Source organism: Pseudonaja textilis, unplaced genomic scaffold, assembly GCF_049901715.1.
Source record: "Pseudonaja textilis isolate UNSWEBS1 unplaced genomic scaffold, rPseTex1.2 PTEXSCF20, whole genome shotgun sequence".
Classification (NCBI taxonomy): Eukaryota; Metazoa; Chordata; class Lepidosauria; order Squamata; family Elapidae; genus Pseudonaja; species Pseudonaja textilis.
In genome coordinates, this window is record NW_028262864.1 from 3,126,949 (window position 1) to 3,147,344 (window position 20,396).

The window sequence follows — 20,396 nt, forward strand, 5'->3', positions numbered from 1 at the left end:
CGATGCCAGCTCCGCCCTCCTCCACATAACTTTCTATTAATGTGCTTTGATACAGCACTTTGGGAACATCCAACTTCTTTTACAATTACCTTTTGAGGCTTTCCCTCCTTATGGAGGGTGTCATTGATGGTTTTCTGTACAACTGTCAGGTCAGCGGTCTTTCCCATTATTGTGCTTCCTACTGAACCAGACTGAGAGACCATTTAAAGGCTCAGGAACCCTTTGCAGGTGTTATGGCTTAATTAACTGATTAAAGTGGGACACTTTGAGCCTAGAATATTGAACCTTTTCACAATATTCTAATTTTCTGAGATTGTGGATTTGGGGTTTTCATGAGCTGTAAGCCATAATCATCTCAATTATGACACATCACGGCTTGAACTATCTTGCTTTGCATGTCATGAGTCTATCTCATATATTAGTTTCACCTTTTAAGTTGCATTACTGAAATAAATGAACTTTTGCACGATATTCTAATTTTTTGAGTTTCACCTGTATATATGTTGTAAGTGACTTTTTTCAGTGCTATTGTAACTTTGAACAGTTACTAAATGAACTGTTGTGAGTCAAGGACTATCTGTACTAAGTCTTTATCTGTCGTCAGTTTTTTATGTTCCTGTATTATTATTATTTTTACAAATCTGGACTTAACAACTTTCTCTTTTTTTTCTTTTACATTTCTAGGAGACACTGGGGGTGACTCCAGCCCCTTCTCCTGACCTTCCTGTCATATCATCTTCAAGGACCTCTCCGAGTTATCCACTCACACCACTACTTGTTTCTCAGAGTGAGCCCCCAGTTCAGCTGGACTTGTGACCACTCCCACCACCGGCCAGGAGCACTCCAGCGTCTGCTCCTCATCCTCCTCTTCCGTTGAGGTCCACCCCGAAAGGTCCACAAGCATGGATGTGGAACCTGGGCCCTTGTTGACTGAGCCAAGCCAAGAGCCCGCCTCTTCCCGGCCCCCTCCTCCGTCACCCCCAACCTTGCCTCCCCCCACCACTCTCCCCACCGGGCATCTCAACATCCCTCTCATCCTGGAAGAGTTGCGTGTTCTGCAACAACGCCAGCTCCATCAGATGCAGATGACAGAACAGATCTGCTACCAGGTGTTGCTCTTGAGTTCGTGGGGGCAGGTTGGGGCTCTGGCCCCTACCACAGAACCTGCTTCGGTGGTGTCTGCCCCACCCAAGCCCCCTTTGCCCGTCTTTTCCATCAAGACTGAGCCTGGGAGGAGCCAGGTGTCCGCCTCTCCAGATTTACCAAAGCCGGCATTCTTCCATCTCTACCACCCGTTCCCTGGTGGCACCAGGGTGCCCAAAGCTGAGCAGCTCCTGGCTCCAGCCTTCCCTACATCCACAGGTGTCTTGGCAGCCCAGTGCTTAGGGACTGCCCAGGGTCTGGAGCAGGCCACATCTCCAGGACTATTGCAACAGAAGAACGGAGGAGGCGGGGGAGGAGGAGGAGGAGAACCCAACTTGGAAGGTGAGAAACCAAGTGGCCGCCACAAATGCCATTTCTGTGGGAAGATCTTCGGCAGCGACAGTGCCCTCCAGATCCACCTGCGCTCCCACACCGGTGAGCGTCCCTACAAATGTAACATTTGTGGGAACCGTTTCACCACCCGAGGCAACCTTAAGGTCCATTTCCATCGTCACCGGGAGAAGTACCCCCACATTCAGATGAACCCTCATCCAGTCCCAGAGCATTTGGACTACGTCCTGACCACTTCGGGCCTCCCTTACGGCATGTCTGTGCCGCCTGAAAAAGCTGAGTCAGGAGAGGACCACAGGGCCCTCCCTGCAGCTGAGCGCAAGGCCCTGAGTGCCACTGAGAGTCTGACCGTACTGTCTGGCACAGCTCCTTCGGCTGCGGCTCAAGCTTTGCCCAATTTCAACAACCTGGTCCTGATGAAGATGGTAGAAGCCAAGGGGAAGGGGGACGAGAACACCCCTCCTGAATCAGAGGTGGAGGGGGCCCGTCTTCAACTGGGGAAACTTGTGGGGGCCTTGCCCAGCTGGGCTCTGTTGTCCAATCACTTCAAAGCAGGCCCAGCCATGGGGCCCTTCCCCTACGTCCTGGAGGCCTCTCCCTCTGAGACCTCCAAGCTTCAGCAGCTGGTAGAGAAGATCGACCGCCAAGGATCCTCATCCTCGGGCACGGCCTCCGTGGCCCCATCCACAGCCGGCTCCTTGATGTCGTCTTCTCCGGCAACTTCAGGGCCTAATCAATGTGTCATCTGCTTGAGGGTCCTCAGCTGTCCCCGAGCTCTGCAACTTCACTATGGGCAGCATGGGGGTGAACGCCCCTTCAAGTGCAAAGTCTGTGGGCGAGCCTTCTCCACTCGGGGGAACCTGAGGGCTCACTTTGTGGCCCACAAAACCAGCCCGTCATCCCAAGCACAAAACTCTTGTCCCATCTGCCAGAAGAAGTTCACCAACTCCATGAGCCTCCAACAGCACGTCCGAATGCACCTGGGTGGGCAGATCCCCAACGGAGCTCTCCTGCCTGAACCTTCAGCCCCAGAGGGGGCCCCATTGGGAGAAGGGGAGAAGCCACGGGAGCAGCCACCTGCCCCCCAGGAGGAGGGGCTGTTGGAGGAGGATGAAGAAGAGGAGCCCACTGACGAAGACTCAGTGGAAAGCATTGGAGAAAAGGCAGAGCAGGTCTCCAGCCCTGAAGGTCTGGGTCCTCCCAAGGAAGGGGAGGAAATGGGGCAGCCTGAGGGGGAAGAGGGAAGACCCGGAGTACTCTCCTCCTCCCCACTGGGGCCCCAAAGTCCTCTCTGCCCCTTGAAGGATGGGGAAGAGAAGGCCTATATGGAAGAAGATGATGGTGGAATTGCCCCGGTGAAAGAAGAACCAGAGAAGGACAAAGGAACTGGTGGAGAAGGTCTGTCCAAGAAGCAGCAGCATCAGGGCAGCCAAGCCAAAGAGGAACCAGTGCTGATCTGTGGGATTTGCAAACAGCCCTTCACCGACAGGACGGCCTTGCACAAACATGCAATGACTGTCCATCCCCAGGTAAGAAATTAAGGCAGTGGGATAGGGGACACCTGGCTTCCTTTGCCCCCTTGTGGTCTTGGATAGGAAGGTATCTTCCCTTGTGTGCTCTCTGTTGCCCTCTAGAGGTGTTCTTGACATTCTTCCTATGGATTATCCAGTTTTTCTTTAAAGACATTTCGCTTCTCATCCAAAAAGCTTCTTCAGCTCAATGATGAAGATGCTTCTTGGATGAGAAGCGAAACCTCTTCAAAAGAAAAAACAGAAAATCCATTTGCCTCTTGAAAAAAGAACCTTTGGGACAACCATGACGTGGATGACTGAGACTCTCCATAAGACATCTTCCTATGGATGTTCTCCAGATGTGTGGTGCCACAATTCTCCCATGATTTGCAGTTCAGCAGGATGAGGCCTTCATAACCTTTGTGTTGGGTATCACTGTGGGCCAACCTTCCCTAGCCTGGTGCTCTATAGTCCACACCACCCTCAGTGCAATGGGGAGAATAGGTTCTGTAGGTAGAAACAGAATTGTTTGGCCTCTTGATGGGAGACTAGCAAGGAATCGAGAACTGTAGACAGGGAAGTCAAAAAATTGGATAGACAACTTCCATGCTGTTCCTGAGGATACCCCATAGATGTCCTTCACCATCTTTTACTTTTATGCCATTTCTGATTATGGGCAAAATTTATATGCTGCAACTTCCTAGGTTCCTTGCTTAAACTGTACCTCACCTTGAAATAATCCCCAGAAATCCGGACTGCTTCCGGTAGCAGGACAGGGAGAACGGAGGTGAAGAAGACTGTCGCAGTCTTTGAACACCTTTTCTGGTGCCAGGAGCGATCCCCCAGGGATATACGAACCCCGGAGAGGTTCGTGTCAACGTGGAGAACCTCGAGCTGCAGAGGGGGGAAGGCAACCCCCCAACAGTGAAGAGGGAAGCTCCCGAGCCCGGCGCAAAAGAGTAAGCTGTCATTCTATGGCGGCTTCAAGTCCGGTCTGCCACTTGAGTGAATAAGCAAAGCAGTGACAGCCTGCAAGGCCGAGAGTAACAGGAACAGAGAAACGGTTTATAACTTGGATCCTTTGAAGACTGAAGAGAGCAGAATGACAGAAGAATGACAGCATAAATTCTTGTCTCCTGGTTGTGATTAGCACCTCTCAGAAGTCGGGCGGAAAGCGGCCAGAAAAGCAGTTGGGAAAATGAAAGGATTATAATGGAGAGCGGAAAAGCCTAAGCACAAAAGTGAAAGCACAGATTTACCCTGTGAAAGGGAAGCTCTGGGGAAAGAGGGAGATTGCTAAAACCAGGAGATTGGAGGTCCGGAATTGGTGAGGGGCTTCATCTGATTTTTGGACCTTTCTTTTTGACTTTACTTGAGAAGAGGGAGGCGACGGAGGTGAAAGAATACTGACATTGATTGAGTCTTATGAATCCTCAGATCTGAGCACAACATGACTATTACATCTATTTAATACTGTGGAGAAGACAAACGGAGCATTATATTGGACTTTGGAAGATTTGTATGTTGATTTAAAAGTTGGAAAGCAAAGAAAGAAGCAGCAAGAGGAAGAAAGCAGAGGCGAACAGAAGGCTGGGAAAGACGGTTTGGGGACTGCAGATTAGTCAGCACATTACACCATTTGCTGATTGGAAGGCTGAAAAGAATTCTCTAGCTGGAAGATGGACTTTTAGCTCACCCAACTTGCTTTCTTTATTACGTGGTATTACTTACCGTATTTATCGGCGTATAACACGCACAGGCGTATAACACGCATTCCCTTTAATATGCGGCGGGCGCAGCGCCATGACGCTGCGCCGCCGCTTAGGCACTATTGGGACGGACATCGGCGTATAACACGCATACATCATTTGCCCCTATTTTCAGGGGAAAAAGTGCGTGTTATACGCCGATAAATACGGTAATATTACTAGTTTGGCACTACTTTCTCCTTAAGATGACTTCCTTGCTTTTTGTTTGTTGATTCTCTGAAGCTGTGGTAATCTCTCTCCTACCCTTTCTCTTATTGTTTTGCCCCCGCCTCCCTATTGTATCTCCTAAATAGCTTACATAATTCTACTTATTTGGGGGGAAAAAAAGAGGGGGGGTATACTATTATTATAGAGTTAAGAGATTACTGTTGTAAGTATTAATAGTAAAGAGGGATAAACTCTGTTGATATAAACTATTTATAAATTATTTAGACTACTTAAGACATTTAAGATTAATTCCTTAAAGTGTTAATTGATGTACTATTGCTGACCAATTTTCTTATTACATAGACTAGAATACTGTAGCAGATATCTATTTATGATATAGGGGAAAAGACTGTGGAGTGAGATATTAAATAGACTTTCAAATACAAGACCCAAACACTGAATGGTGATTTGGGATAATATATCTAAAATTGTGCATCAACAAAAACAAATACTTAGAGAGATGACATCCACGACAACTATGGCCTTAAAAACAGGAAGGAAGGCTACCCCGACCCTATCGACTACGTTGACACCCACCCCACCAACAACTCAAAAAACTATTGAGGAGTCCTTAACAGGGGAAAAGCAGCCTAATGTCCCCAACATTAATATACAAACTTCCCTATTATCCTTGCAGGAAGCTATATCTAAAATGCAAGAAATGATGATTAAAAATCACAATGAAACTAGAGCAGATATAAGCGAATTGAAAGATGAGATGGGGAAACTGAAGGCTGAAATGAAAGCGGATATATCGAAGGTAGAGGGTAAGATAGGGTCTCTACAGCAGGCCATGGAGAAAAACGAAGTGAAAATAAAAGATATAGAGAGTAGAACAACACGCATGGAGACTAACTTTGAAAGGATGGATGAGGAATTTAAAAATGTACTTAGAGAAATGGAAGACTCACTGGTCCACCTCGAGATGGACAAAGCAATGGCGTATTTAAGGTTCCAGAATGTGGCGGAAGCAAAAAATGAAGAATTGGAACATTTGATGGCAGAAATATTGGCTGAATGGCTAGGAAAGGAAAAAGATGATCTAATTAAAGAGTTTGATGAGGTATATAGGGTTAGCACAAGCTACGCCAGACACAACAACTGTCCAAGAGAAATCCATATCCGCTTCTCTAGGAGATGTCTGAGGGATTTAATTTTGAAAATGTCTAGGGAGGAAACAATATCATATAAAGGCAGAGAAATTATGATTTTAAAACAAATTCCAAAGAAAGTGAGGATGATAAGACAAGATTATAAATTTCTAGCTAATGATTTAAATAAAAAAGGAATCCAATTTAAATGGTTAATCCCGGAAGGGATGTTAATTACGTGGAAAGAGAGGAAAATCAAAATAGAATCGATAGAACAGGCCCAAGATTTTTATCAACAGCTCACGGATACGAATGGTCAATCCACTAAAGAAGAACTTAAAAGGAGACCACAGGAGGACCGATATCATCACAGAACCCAAAAGGAACGACTTTCTCCAATTTCAGGAAGTGATAAACCACAACCTGGGAGAGAAGAGCAAATCCCACAACAACAACAACAAGAGAACCGAATCATTACTAGGCAAAAATCTAAGCAGACGTAGATAAATGGTGGAGGGGAAGAAGTTGCTCTCCATCAATATAAACGGATTAAATTCAATATCAAAAAGAAAAAGGATATTTTCAAAACTTATTCGACATAACGCAGATATAATATGTCTTCAAGAGACACATATTTCGAAAAATGATGAAAGACATCTAATTTGTCCAAAATTAGGGAAACTTTTTATGGCACCAGCCGATAAACACAAGAGAAAAGGAATTGCAATTTACGTAAAACAAGATGTAAAGGCAGAATTAACCTGGTCGGATCCCGAAGGAAGAACTCTGGTTATACAAGTTTGGATAAACCACATCACATTTTTTCTTGTAGCAATCTATGCCCCAAATGAAGACCAAGGGAAATTTTTTAAACACCTCCACCATTTGCTTGATTGGCGATTTTAACTCCATTGCAGACTACCAAAAAGACCATAGTAATATGGGAAAAAACAAGAAGGGGAAAAGGGAACTTTCTGCGACATGTAAGGAAATGATGAAAGAGTTAAATTTAAAAGATTTATGGAGGGAACGGAATCTTGAAGAGAAACAATTTACATACTATTCTAATCCACATAAGACTTGGACTAGAATAGATATGGCTTGGATGGATTTGGATTTGGCTAATGAAATAAAAGAAATTAAAATCCTACCAAATGAATGGGCTGACCACAACCCAATACAGCTAATTTGGAGAGATAGGAGAGGAATAAAAAAAAGATGGACACTCAACACCCAAATAGTAAATGAAGAAGAGTATATTAATAAGCTGAAAGAGGAGCTAAACTATTTCCTAAAAGATAATAATAATGAAACAACTTCAAAACAGAATATTTGGGATACTATGAAAGCAATTATAAGAGGTACAACAATTTCCTATAATGTTATGAGAAACAAGAGAACTTATGCCCGACAAAACGTATTACAACAACAAATCAAAGACTTAGAAATACAATTACAAAAAACCCCTAAGATCCAAGGAATACAAAACCAGTTAATATTAGCCAAACATAAGCTGAATTTAATTGAACAAGATAAAATAGAAGTTAGCTTGAGAAGGTCCAAACAAAATTATTTTGAACACACCAATAAACCAGGAAGATGGCTATCTTATAAACTTAAAAAAGAAAAAGAAAAGAGACTGATACACCAACTAATAGACGAGAAAGGCATACCACAACATGAGATTGAGAAGAAAAAAGATATTATATTAAACTATTTTCAAAGATTATATAAAAAGAAGAAATCAATGAAGACAAAATAAGAACTTATCTGGAGAATACGAATGATAAAACAATAGGAGAAGGAGACAAAGAATTATTAAATAAGGATATTACATGGTCTGAGTTGAAATCTGCAATGGAGAATCAAAGTAATAATAAATCTCCTGGTCCAGATGGGATTCCAGTAGAATTGTACAAAGCCACAATAGAGTTAGTAGGGCCACTGATGCTGGAAGTGTTTAACTAAGTACTTTTGGCAGCCAAAATGCCAGACTCATGGAGGGGGCGTTGATTTTAATTCGAAGGAGGATGTAGATGCCAGATATATCAACAATTATAGACCAATCTCACTTTTAAACGCTGATTATAAATTATTTACCTCAATTATAGTGAATAGAGTAAAACAAGTTTTAAATTTATACATTCATGAAGACCAAAATGGTTTCCTTCCATCCCGCCAAATCAAAAATAATCTAAGAACCGTTATTGACGTCTTAGAATATTATGAAGTTCATCCAGAGAAACAATTTGCACTCATGTTTTTAAATGCGTAGAAAGCATTTGATAATCTACATTGGCACTTTTTAATACAAAAATCTATAACATGAGTCTGGGCACTAAATTGAGAACATTATCACAACAATTTACAATACCCAACAGGCCAATATACTAATTAATGGTGAACAAACAGGCCCATTAAACATTGAAAAGGGCGTTAGACAGGGTTGCCCCCTCTCACCCCCTCCTATTTATACTTGCTTTAGAATCACTGTTAACGCGGATAAGACAAAACTTTGAAATCCAAGGAGTTAGGGTCAAAGCAGAGGAATATAAACTACAGGCGTTTGCAGACGATATGGTTTTCTTCCTAGAGGAACCCATGGAAAAAGGACATAACCTAATAAAAGAACTAGAACAATTTGGTTCAGTAGCAGGATTAAAGATTAATAGAAATAAGACAAAATTACTGACTAAAAATCTAACAGAGAATCAGAGGAAAGAATTAGAAAAAACCATGGGGATACAGGCAACAAAAAAGGTCAAATATTTAGGCATATGGTTAACACCACATAGTAAATCGCTCAAAGAGAATAATTACGATAAACTATTACAGCAAATTAAGAAAGACCTAGAACCTTGGAATAAGCTGCAGCTTTCTCTACTGGGCAGGATTGCCATGATCAAAATGAACATCTTACCAAAACTCCTTTACTTATTCCAGACAATCCCAATTAAATTACCAAAAAATGTTTTTGAAGATATAAATAAGGTAACTCTTAAATTTATTTGGCAAGGGAAAAAAAGCTAGAATCAATATTAAGGCTTTACAAGATGCAAAAAGTAGAGGGGGGCTAGCGCTCCCAAATTGGGAATTATATTATTGGGCAGCCAACTTATTATGGTTAAAAGACTGGGTCAATTTACTCAATAAAAGAACTTTAGCCTTGGAAGGGCACGATCTTCAGAGAGGGTGGCACGCATTTCTATGGGATGTGGGGAAAACTAAACAGTCGTATTTTCATAGACACCTTATTAGAGATTCATTATTAACTAATTGGAAAAAAATATGCAAAAAACATTATTCAAAAATTCGATTTGGCTTTCAACAATGGAGGCAATGGTTCATCCCAACAATTTGGATATAACAAAAACGACTAAATATAAAGATTTATTAGACCCTCTAGGGAAATTAAGAACTCGACAGGACTTACAGGAACAGGGATTTAAAATTGACCAGTGGTTATATATACAAATCTATAGCAGATACAAACAAGATATCAAAGAGTTTGGAATCTATAGCAAATTACAATATTTAGATAAAATCTTATTAGGATCAAATAAAAAGAATATCTCCAAATTTTATAAATATTTATTGGAGGTAGAATTAGAGCAAGAGATAGTGAAAGGGAACATGATAACGTGGAGTAGGAATATTGGAAGAAGCATTACATTAACAGAATGGGAAAAGATCTGGAATAGAAACATCAAGATTACGAAATCACATGGCATACAAAGAAAATATGTATAAAATGTTATATAGATGGCACTTACCCCTTCGAGGTTGGCGAAGATGAACCCTAACATGAGCTCAAGGTGTTGGAAATGCAAAAGCACTGAAGGAACATTTTCCACACGTGGTGGTCTTGTAAAACTACCCAAAAATTTGGCAAAAAAATCAGAAAATGGTTGGAGGAGATAACTAAAGAACAAATAGACTATAAACCAGAGTTCTTCCTGTTAGGGATCTCTGATAGATATTTATCCAAAAGACAAAATATGTATTAATCCATATTCTAACCGCAGCTAGATTAGCGTTTGCTCAATGTTGGAAATTACCTCATACACCTTCAGAGCAAATGGTTATTCAGAAAATTTGTGAGTGTGCTGAAATGGATAAATTAACGATAGCATTAAAAACAAAGAGTCCTCAACATTTTACGACAACTGGGACTCATGGTATAATTGGCTTACACAGAGACAAATTATGTAAATGATAAAAAGTAACTTAAACATAATGGAAAAGAGGAGTAGATTGGATATGATGAAGAGAAATGATCCTTACAGACTGTCACAAAAGATATCATTCATTTTTAATTGTATTTCTACCCTATTCTCCCTCCCTTCCCTTCCCTTCTCTCCCTCTATATCCTTTCTCTTTCCCCCAACCAGCCTTTATCCGGTGTGCTAGGCCGGGTGTTTTCCTTCTTTCCCCCTACCCATCTTTCTTTCTACTTTGTAAATGTATTGTCGATGTGTTTTTAAATTGTAAATTTAATAAAATCTATTTTAAAAAAAAAGAAATAATCCCCAGAAATCCCAAATATTTTGCTGCAGGTAGTCCTCGCTTTACAACAACAATTGAGCCCAAAATTTCTGTTGCCAAGGAAGACAGTTGTTAAGTGAGTTTTGCTCCATTTTACAGTTGTTAAGTGAAATCCTGAGGTTAATCCAGTTACTGTGTTAATAGCACAGTAAGTTAGTAACACAATTGTTAAATGAATCTGGCTTCCCCATTGACTTTGCTTGTCAGAAGATCGCAAAAGGGGATCATGTGACCTGGGACATTGCAATCATCATAAATATGAACTACTTGCCAAGCATCAGAATTTTGATCATGTGACCATGGGGATGCTGCGACGGTCCTAAGTGTGAAAAATAGTCCTAAATCACTTTTTTTCAGTGCCGTTGTAACTTTGAACAGTCATTAAATGAATGGTTCTAAGTTGAGGACCACTGTGTAGGCTTCTTCTGATGATCATTTGGGTCTTCTTGTCTTGTTCATCTTTCATTGTCTATGGAGATTCTCAGTCCTCCAGATGATGGTTGTCCCAAAGGTGTTTTTTCAATAGGCAATTGGACTTTTCTTGTTTTTTTCTTTGAAGACGTTTCACTTCTCATCCAAGAAGCTTCTTCAGCTCTGACTGGATGGTAGGGTGTTGTGGCTCCGGGCTTGGATTCAGCTCCTGTGACTGATATGAGTTCAAGTGAAGAGGTCATGGCAGAAAAATATGAGCCGGCCTGGCTTAGTGATTGGACTGATAACCAGGATGAGGAGATGGACGTGACAAAGGACGACAGACCTGATGTATTAGAATTGTCAGGACCTTTGACCTCCTCTGGTTCCTTATCTGATCAACAGCCGGGAATGGCTGACAGGGAAGTTTTGAGAGAGTCTTCTAGTGGAGATGAGAACTTGGAAAATTTGTGGTTAAATGTAAAAAATAGAAGACGGTTGAGAAGGCAAAATCAGCTGGAGCGAATGAGGAGAGCGAGTCAGTAAATTAGCACGTTGCCTCAATGAGTATAAAAGGACACAGCTGGGCTGGTCCATTTTGCCAGGAACAAAATGACTATTTGAGTAAGGACGTTACAGCAAGAAGCTCTGAGACTGGAGATTTATTGCCAGGACTGGTTTGCCGGACAGAGTAAAGATTTATGCTGTGGTTTCTGCCAGCTGTTATCTTGTAAGACTTCTTTCTGTTTGATTTAATTGTGAAACGGCTGCTTTCTGTTTTGTTCGTTTGAATTTTGAAGGGGAGTCATAACATTATTGTTCCTGGCCCAAACAAACCATCTTTAAAGCAAGATGGATTCAAATCAACTGCACCGTTTGGTAGAGCAGCAACAACAACAAATTAATCAGCTACTGCAAAGCAATGTGATGCTTCAGAATCAGGTAACACAATTGCTGAATTATGTTTCCAGCTTATCAAGCCCTGCTGCTGCTCCCCCTGCCCCTCCTGTGAGGAAAAGTCCAGTATCCATGCCAGAGAAATTTTCTGGGCAAATGGACAGGTTCCCGGCATTTATGGGTCAATGCCAATTGTTTATCTCTCCGAGGCTTGAAGACTTCCCAACCGACCGGTCTAAAGTAGGATTTATGATCAGTTTATTAACCGGGCAGGCTGCTAATTGGGCTACTCCCTTGTTAGTTCAAGATAGCCCGTTGTTGAACAATTTCCAGGGTTTTCTCCAACAAATGAGAGTGATGTTTGAAAACCCAATTAGGATACAAACTGTGGACAGACGGTTACGGGACATTAATCAGGGGAAACGTTCCCTGCAGGAATACGTTGCAGAATTTCATTTGCTGTGTATGGACTCCAACTGGAACGAACCGGCTCATATGGCTGCATTCCAGGAAGGCTTGTCTGATGCCATCAAAGATGAGCTGGTCCATGCAGAGCGGGCTTTAACTTTGGATGCATTGATAGTTCAGTGCTTACGAATTGAAGCTCGTTTACAGCAACATGGACGCAAACAGCTCATTATGGAACCATCTTCGTTTTCTCGTGCACAACCCATGCCACCGAGAGTTTTCCAACCCACGGTTAATGCTGAGGAGCCGATGGAGTTAGGCGCACTCTGCCCTCACTTAACGGTGCGAGAACGTTCGAGAAGGTTCCAGGAAGGCTTGTGCCTTTATTGCGGGGGTCTGGGACATTTTGCAAATTCCTGCACTTGGAGAAGGACTCGCAGACCTGTGTCTGAAACCACTTCTGGCCCGTCGGGAAACGGGGTAGGCCCGACCTCAGGGAAACCCTAGGTCGGGCACATCCTCCACCCCCATCCCAAATTGCCGAAGTAAATCCTGGTCCTCCTCGGCATTTACTTTTGGACACTTGTATCTTCTTACAGTCCCAGAAGGAAGGAATTCCTGCCGTTGCGCTGGTGGATTCAGGGGCTACAACCAGCTTTATGGACTGTGCTTTTGTTAAACATTTTGGAATTCCTTTGATTCCTGTGAATCCACCCATTAAGGTGGAAACCGTAGATGGGCGTGAACTCAAGTCGGGACCCATTCGCTGCGCTACTCAGCCAGTGTGTATGCTTATTGGGGATCATGAGGAGGCGATAAGTTTTTATGTCACCTCGAACCTCCATCTCCCTTTGGTGCTCAGAATGTCCTGGTTGCATTTGCACGATCCGTTGGTGGCTTGGTTGCAGAACGCCATTTCTTTTCCAAGCCTACAATGTGTGGACCACCTGAGGCATGTTTGCGCTGGCCAAGATATCGCTGCTCCTGCTGTCTCAATTCCTTCGGAGCTGTCGGACTTCTCCGATGTTTTCAGCGAACAGGAGGCAGACCGATTACCCCCACATCGTGCTTATGATTGTCCCGTGGACCTGATACCGGACGCTCCATTGCCAAAGGGGAGATTATACTCCATGTCGGAGCCCGAGTTGGTTGCACTCCGAGAGTTTTTGGATAAAAACTTAGCTCGGGGATTTATTCGACCCTCGTCGTCCCCTCTTTCGGCTCCCGTTCTTTTTGTTAAGAAGAAGTTGGGAGAACTGCGTCTCTGTTGTGATTATAGACGACTAAACTCTATCACCGTGAGGAATAGCTATCCCTTACCGCTCATTCCGGAATTGATGGAGCGGTTGCGGGAGGCTACTATCTTCACTAAACTCGATCTGCGTGGGGCTTACAACCTGGTTCGGATGCGCAAGGGGGATGAGTGGAAGACGGCGTTTGGCACTCGTTATGGTCATTTCGAGTACACCGTCATGCCATTTGGTCTAACCAACGCTCCCGCTGTATTCCAGCATTTGATGAACGACATTTTTCGGGACATGCTGGATCGGTTTGTCGTGGTGTATCTGGATGATATTTTAATCTACTCTCGGTCCAGGGATCACCACCTTCATCAGGTCCGTCAAGTGCTGCAGCGTCTTCGGGAGCATAAGCTCTATGCGAAACTGGAGAAGTGTTTCTTTTTCAGTCATCGATAGAGTTTTTAGGGCACATCATTTCTCCCGAGGGCATTGCTATGGACCCTAAAAAGGTTGAGGCATTGTGTAGTTGGGAAGCCCCTCGTCGAGTCAAGGACGTCCAATGTCTTTTGGGATTCGCCAACTACTATCGGACTTTTATCCCGGACTTTGCTAAAGTAATGGACCCCATAACTCAGCTCCTCCATAAGAAGGTCCCGTTTGTGTGGGGGGGCCCGCAACAACAGGCTTTTGACATTTTAAAGAAAGCGTTTGTAGCTGAGCCGATATTGAGGCATCCTGATCCGAATCGTCCATTTGTGGTCGAGACAGATGCCTCTAATGTCGCTATCGGAGCGGTACTGTTACAAGCTTCGAAGGATGGCGCGCCTCTTTTCCCATGCGCATACTCTTCTAGGAAGCTCACAGCTTCAGAGCGCAACTACACCATCTGGGAAAAGGAGTTGTTGGCCATTAAGGCTGCTTTTGAGACCTGGAGACATCATTTAGAGGGGGTTCGGCACAAGGTAGAGGTTCGGACAGATCACCGAAACTTGGAACATTTGACCACAGCTAAGAAATTGAACCAATGCCAGATTCGGTGGTCGTTGTTTTTTGCCAGGTTCAATTTCTCCGTTACTTATGTTCCGAGTGGACAGAATCGGAGGGCAGACGCGTTGTCTCGGAAGCCCGAGTATATCAGTCCCGAGGATCCTCTTCCTCTACGAATGGTGTTACCACCAGAATCCTTGGCCGTACTGCAAGATCCAATAGACTTGCGGGCTCGCATACGAGAGGCGCAACGATTGGATGCGTGGGCGCAGCAGAGACAGGGGGATGTCAGACCTGATTCTCCATGGTCCATTGAAGAGGACTTGCTCCGACATTGGGGTTTATTATACGTACCTACCAGGTCGTTGAGAGCTCTCATCATGACACAATGTCATGATAACCCCGCTGCTGGCCATTTTGGATTTTATAAAACCTTGCATTTGGTCACCCGGACTTTTTGGTGGCCTCAGGTTCATCACGATGTGTTCTCTTACGTTGCTTCTTGCGTCCAGTGTAGGCAAGCGAAAGCGGCATCGGCTGTGCCCCCTGGACTCCTCCAACCATTGCCGACTCCGGGCAGACCATGGGGAGCGATCTCCATGGACTTTCTCACACATTTACCATCCTCATCGGGCTTCACGATGGTGCTCGTGGTAGTTGATATGCTGACTAAAATGGCTCATTTCATTCCCTGTCGGAGATTACCTTCATCCCGCACTACGGCTCAGCTATTTTTACAGCATATCTTTCGTCTGCATGGACTGCCAGATAGAGTGGTTTCTGATCGTGGGGTTCAGTTTACTGTGCAGTTTTGGAAACAGTTAATGGCAGCGCTACAAGTTCAGGTGTGCTTAGCGTCAGTGCACCATCTGGAAACTGATGGCGGGACTGAGAAGGTGATTGGCATTCTTACCCAATATTTGAGGTGTTTTGTTAATCAGCGACAAAGCGATTGGGTGAAATACCTCCCATTGGCAGAATTCGCTTTTAATAACTCGCAGCACACCTCCACTCGGGTAACGCCATTTTTCGCAAATGTAGGTTATCATCCGCGCTTCTTCCCATTAACTTGGATGGATTCACCGGTTCCTGAGACACAAGATTTTCTGGAGGAACTACAAGCGGTCCACCGTTTAGTAAGGCAACAACTTGAACGAGCGAAAGAGGACTATAAACGGTTTGTGGACCGGTCACGTCGAGCACTGCCTCCGTTAGCTGTGGGTGACAAGGTGTGGTTGTCCACGAAACACCTTCGGATCGATCGCCCAATTAGGAAATTGGACCATCGTTTCATCGGTCCATTCCCGATTGAGGCGGTTATCAACCCTGTGGCATACCGGCTCACCTTACCGCGCTCCATGCGTATTCACCCTGTATTCCATCGCTCTCTTTTGGTTCCTGACTCCCCGGACTGTCCTCTGCGTGCTCCAGCTGGTACGACTTCCCCATCAACGCCCCGTGAGGAGGCGGAGGTTGATGACACGGTGGTCAGCGTTACTGATTCGCGTTGGCTCAAGGGTCGTTTCCAGTATTTAGTTGGGAGGAGAGTGGATGACTCGGAAATTTGCTCATGGACGGATGCGTCTGCAGTTCATGCTCCAGACATCATTCAGGACTTTCATGAGCATTTCCCTTTGAAACCGCATCCGGATCGTCAGACCCGGGGAAAGGGCCCTGCGGTGAGGGATAGTGTTGTGGCTCCGGGCTTGGATTCAGCTCCTGTGACTGATATGAGTTCAAGTGAAGAGGTCATGGCAGAAAAATATGAGCCGGCCTGGCTTAGTGATTGGACTGATAACCAGGATGAGGAGATGGACGTGACAAAGGACGACAGACCTGATGTATTAGAATTGTCAGGACCTTTGACCTCCTCTGGTTCCTTATCTGATCAACAGCCGGGAATGGCTGACAGGGAAGTTTTGAGAGAGTCTTCTAGTGGAGATGAGAACTTGGAAAAATTGTGGTTAAATGTAAAAAATAGAAGATGGTTGAGAAGGCAAAATCAGCTGGAGCGAATGAGGAGAGCGAGTCAGTAAATTAGCACGTTGCCTCAATGAGTATAAAAGGACACAGCTGGGCTGGTCCATTTTGCCAGGAACAAAATGACTATTTGAGTGAGGACGTTACAGCAAGAAGCTCTGAGACTGGAGATTTATTGCCAGGACTGGTTTGCCGGACAGAGTAAAGATTTATGCTGTGGTTTCTGCCAGCCGTTATCTTGTAAGACTTCTTTCTGTTTGATTTAATTGTGAAACGGCTGCTTTCTGTTTTGTTCGTTTGAATTTTGAAGGGGAGTCATAACAGTAGGGAATGGAAGGATTTATATTCCTTGCAGACAGCTGGTCATTCACATCCTTTTAGAGAGTTGTTGAGACCACTTGGAGTCCCAAAGGTGCTGTTTCAAGAGGCAACTGGACTTTCTGTTTTTTTCTTTGAAGACATTTCGCTTCTCATCCAAGAAGCTTCTTCAGCTCCAACTGGATTGTGAGGAATGAAGGATTTATACTCCTTGCAGACAGCTGGTCATTTGCATCCTTTTAAAGAGTCATTGAGGCCACCTGGAGGTTTATCTCTTCATCTCTCATTGAGATAAAGGCCAGACCTCGCTTCTCATACCGGTGTGAATAACAGAAAAGCATGCTTGCACTTCATGTCCAGTTTCTCTTTGAGTTGTGGTACAACCACGCCAGTTGTGTACTTCTCAAGTTGTTTATGGAAAGTTGCCCCTGTTTTGTATAACCATCTTTTGAAGTGGAGGCCAATGTTGACAAATTCAAAAGTTCTGCTTCCTGTCTTGATGAATCTGGTTGTAAGTCTTCACAGATAATCCTTGACTTACGTCTTTAATGATTGTTCAAAAGTTACAATGGTATTGAAAATACTAATTTACATCCGGTCCTTGCACTTATGACTATCAGAGCATCCTCACAGTCACATGATCATGATTTAGGTGCTTCGCAACCTTTATGTACCGGTAATCCTCAACATACAACAATTCACTTAGTGACTGTTCAAAGTTACAGTGGCACTGAAAAAAGTGAGTTATGACCATTTTTCACACTAGTGACCGTTTCAGCATCCCCATGGTCACATGATTTACATTTGGATGCTTGACAATGGACTCACATTTATGACAATTATAGTGTCCCGGGATTATGTGATCCCCTTTTTGACCTTCTGACAAGCAAAGTCAATGGGAAAACAAGATTCACTTAACAACCGTGTTACTAATTTAACAACTGCAGTGATTCACTTAACAAAAGCAAAAATAGTAGTAAAATGGGGCAAAACTCAACAAATTTCTCACTTAGCAACATAAATGTTGGGCTCAATTGTGTTCATAAGTTGAGGACTACCTATATTTATGATCATTCCAGAATCCTGGTGTTCACATGATCTCCATTTGCAACCTTCCCAGCTAGCTTTTGATAATAAAGTCAATGAAGGAAGCCAGATTCACACAAAAGGGTTGTAAATTCAGGCACAAATCACTTAAACGGCTGCATTGTTTAGCAGCAGAACGTCCAGTTCCAATTGAGGTCATAAGTTGAGGACTACCTGTATTGAAAGAGTCTTGGCATATGGGAAGTGCACTTTTGTCTCTAAACATTCCTAAATGTTGTCCCTTTTGAGGAATGGACAACCTCAGGACACCCTGATGGACTTTACTTCCCATTGTTCTTGTTGTTCAATCAGTAAATCATGCCTTACTCTCTTCAGCCCCATGGACCATTGCACACCAGCACACCCACCGACCCCAGTCCTCCATTGCCTCCTGAAGTTTACCAAAATTGATATTTATTGTATTATCTAACCCTGTCATCCTCTGCTGTCCTCTTCTCCCTTTGCCTTCCATCTTTCCCAAATATCAGGGTCTCTTCCAATGAATCCTGTCTTCTTATTTGGCAGCCAAAGTATTTGATGACATCCCATAGTTCCTAAATTGGAAGAAAATATTGGGTATTCCTCCTTTGGCTTTTGCCGCCATATCCATACCTCCCTTTTCCTTCTCCTGCTTTTTTTTCTCTCCAAAGGTTCATCTTGGGAGCCACGTTTGGAGCAATAACCAGGCGCAGCGGGGATGGCACCTGCCTCTGGAAGGGCCCCTGCCGGTGCTCTCCGGGGCCCAAGTCAAGCTGCAGGACTTCCTGGGACAGGACATCCCAGCCCAACTGGTGGGGGTGGATCCCCTTTCCTTCTGGAATCAGTACACTGCCTTTGTCTCTGGGGGCCTGCCCGCCAAGTCTGCCCACAGCACAGCGGCTTCCGTTGTTTCATCTTCCTCCTCTTCTTCCCCCAACATGACCACACAAAGCCTCTTTGGATCGAGCAACGTGCCTGGGAAGGTGGTCCCCGCGGAGTCCAAGGAGAAGCTTCCGGTGACCAACTTGCTACTCCTTTCCCCGCCAGCAGCCCCCATTTTGGAAACAATCCCTGAGAACCAAGGAAAGGGGGAGAAGTAACCCAGCTTCTACTGAGTAAGGTGGTAGTGGGAGATTATGAAGCTTGTGAGAAACCCGACCCTGGCCAAGATGATGAGATTGAAGTGGCACTTTGCCAGCATGTCTGCCTCCGTGTGTTTTTATCAAAATGTTTGGCTAGTGGCTGATATTGGAAGCTGGATCAAACATTCATTACTAGTAAACAGTCTCACTTTGGGTCTGTTTCATTTTATTTGGCTCCCAGGGTAGGGTAGGGTAGAGTAGAATAGGAATAGGGATAATAGTCCAACCCCATGCCAATGGTATAGGCAGGAAACCCTATACTATTTCAGACAAATGGTTGTCCAATCTCTTCATAAAAACATCCAGTGTTGGAGAATTTACAACTTCTGGAGGCAAGTTGTTCTTCACCTGAGTATTAATTGTATGGGACTCTAGTAGAAAGTTTAACCTGGTGCATAAAAGTAAACCAGGTCAGTATTTACAGGTTTTGTTGTATTTTTGGTCTCGGAGGGGAAATCTGTGAACATCCATGACCTGGTTTCAAGTTGGGCATCTGGTTTGATGGAGGGCTTCAAACTCAGCAGAGGTATTTGATTGACTGGACAAACCAAAGAAGGTTGGATCTTATTAATACTGGGATGGGAAACCACAAAGAGATCCTAAAGTTAGATGCTAGATTGTGAAGTGAAAATAACAGTAAAAATCCTACTGGCAAAATGTTTCCAAGAAAACTACACATGGCTTGGGAATCAGCCTTGATTTGAGGAAGTCTTTATTTTTATGATTAAAAAAAGTCATAGTTGGAGTTGCAAGGCCAGAAGAGTTGAGAACTTGCTCCCTATAACTATATCCCTCTCTTTTTCTCTTCCAGAATGATCCACTCAAGAGGGACCAAGTGTGTGACAGCAATTAAACCTTATATCTGACGTTGCAAATTGATATGGTTCCAGTATAATTTTAGCAACTTTTTAGTGTTTTACTTTTAACGTAGTTTGGAGCTCCGTCGGCCGAAAGGCAGGATCCTGACCCGAGGCAGGGAAGGATGGTCCCTGCCTTGTACTTTTGATTTTTTTTTAAAGAAACTTCCCTCTCATGTAGAACAGGACACCAAATGGCCTCAACCGAAGAATTTATTCCCTCAGTAAAATAAATTTGAAAGAATTATTGAGTCTGTGGGTTTTCTTTCTGGCCACAGGGAAAAGAAGTCCCTTTATTTTGAATTCTGATTTCCTTTGGGAAGGAGAACCAGCTTCATGCATGATCTGAATTCATTATATATTCCAGTTTGTCAAAAGGCAGTGAAAGGGAATTGAAAGATGCCACTTTGAAAATTATTGTTTGGGTTGTCTCAAAGGTGCTTTTTCAAAAGACAACTGGACTGTTTTTTCTT

General features: G+C 43.8%; 1 protein-coding gene across 2 annotated transcripts; it reads left to right on the forward strand.

The window, feature by feature from the left end:
• Positions 1-691: 691 nt before the first annotated feature.
• Positions 692-20,155, forward strand: LOC113450731 (sal-like protein 2). 2 transcript variants are annotated; one of them, XM_087918891.1, is made up of 3 exons: positions 692-3,023; positions 18,596-19,039; positions 19,878-20,155. In XM_087918891.1, exons 1-2 carry the CDS (start codon positions 903-905, stop codon positions 19,022-19,024), a joined length of 2,550 nt encoding a protein of 849 aa, XP_087775017.1. In that variant the 5' UTR covers positions 692-902; the 3' UTR covers positions 19,025-19,039; positions 19,878-20,155. The 2 variants fall into 2 exon arrangements, with proteins under 2 accessions (XP_087775017.1, XP_087775018.1); XM_087918892.1 differs by lacking the exon at positions 19,878-20,155 and having other exon boundaries at positions 18,434-18,680.
• The last annotated feature ends 241 nt before the right edge of the window (positions 20,156-20,396 follow it).

Coding starts and splice junctions, on each gene's coding strand:
- LOC113450731 (XM_087918891.1), top strand. CDS start 903: ATGGATGTGGAACCTGGGCCCTTGTTGACTGAGCCAAGCCAAGAGCCC. Junction 3,024..18,595: donor CAATGACTGTCCATCCCCAG/GTAAGAAATTAA, acceptor TTCTCTCCAAAG/GTTCATCTTGGGAGCCACGT.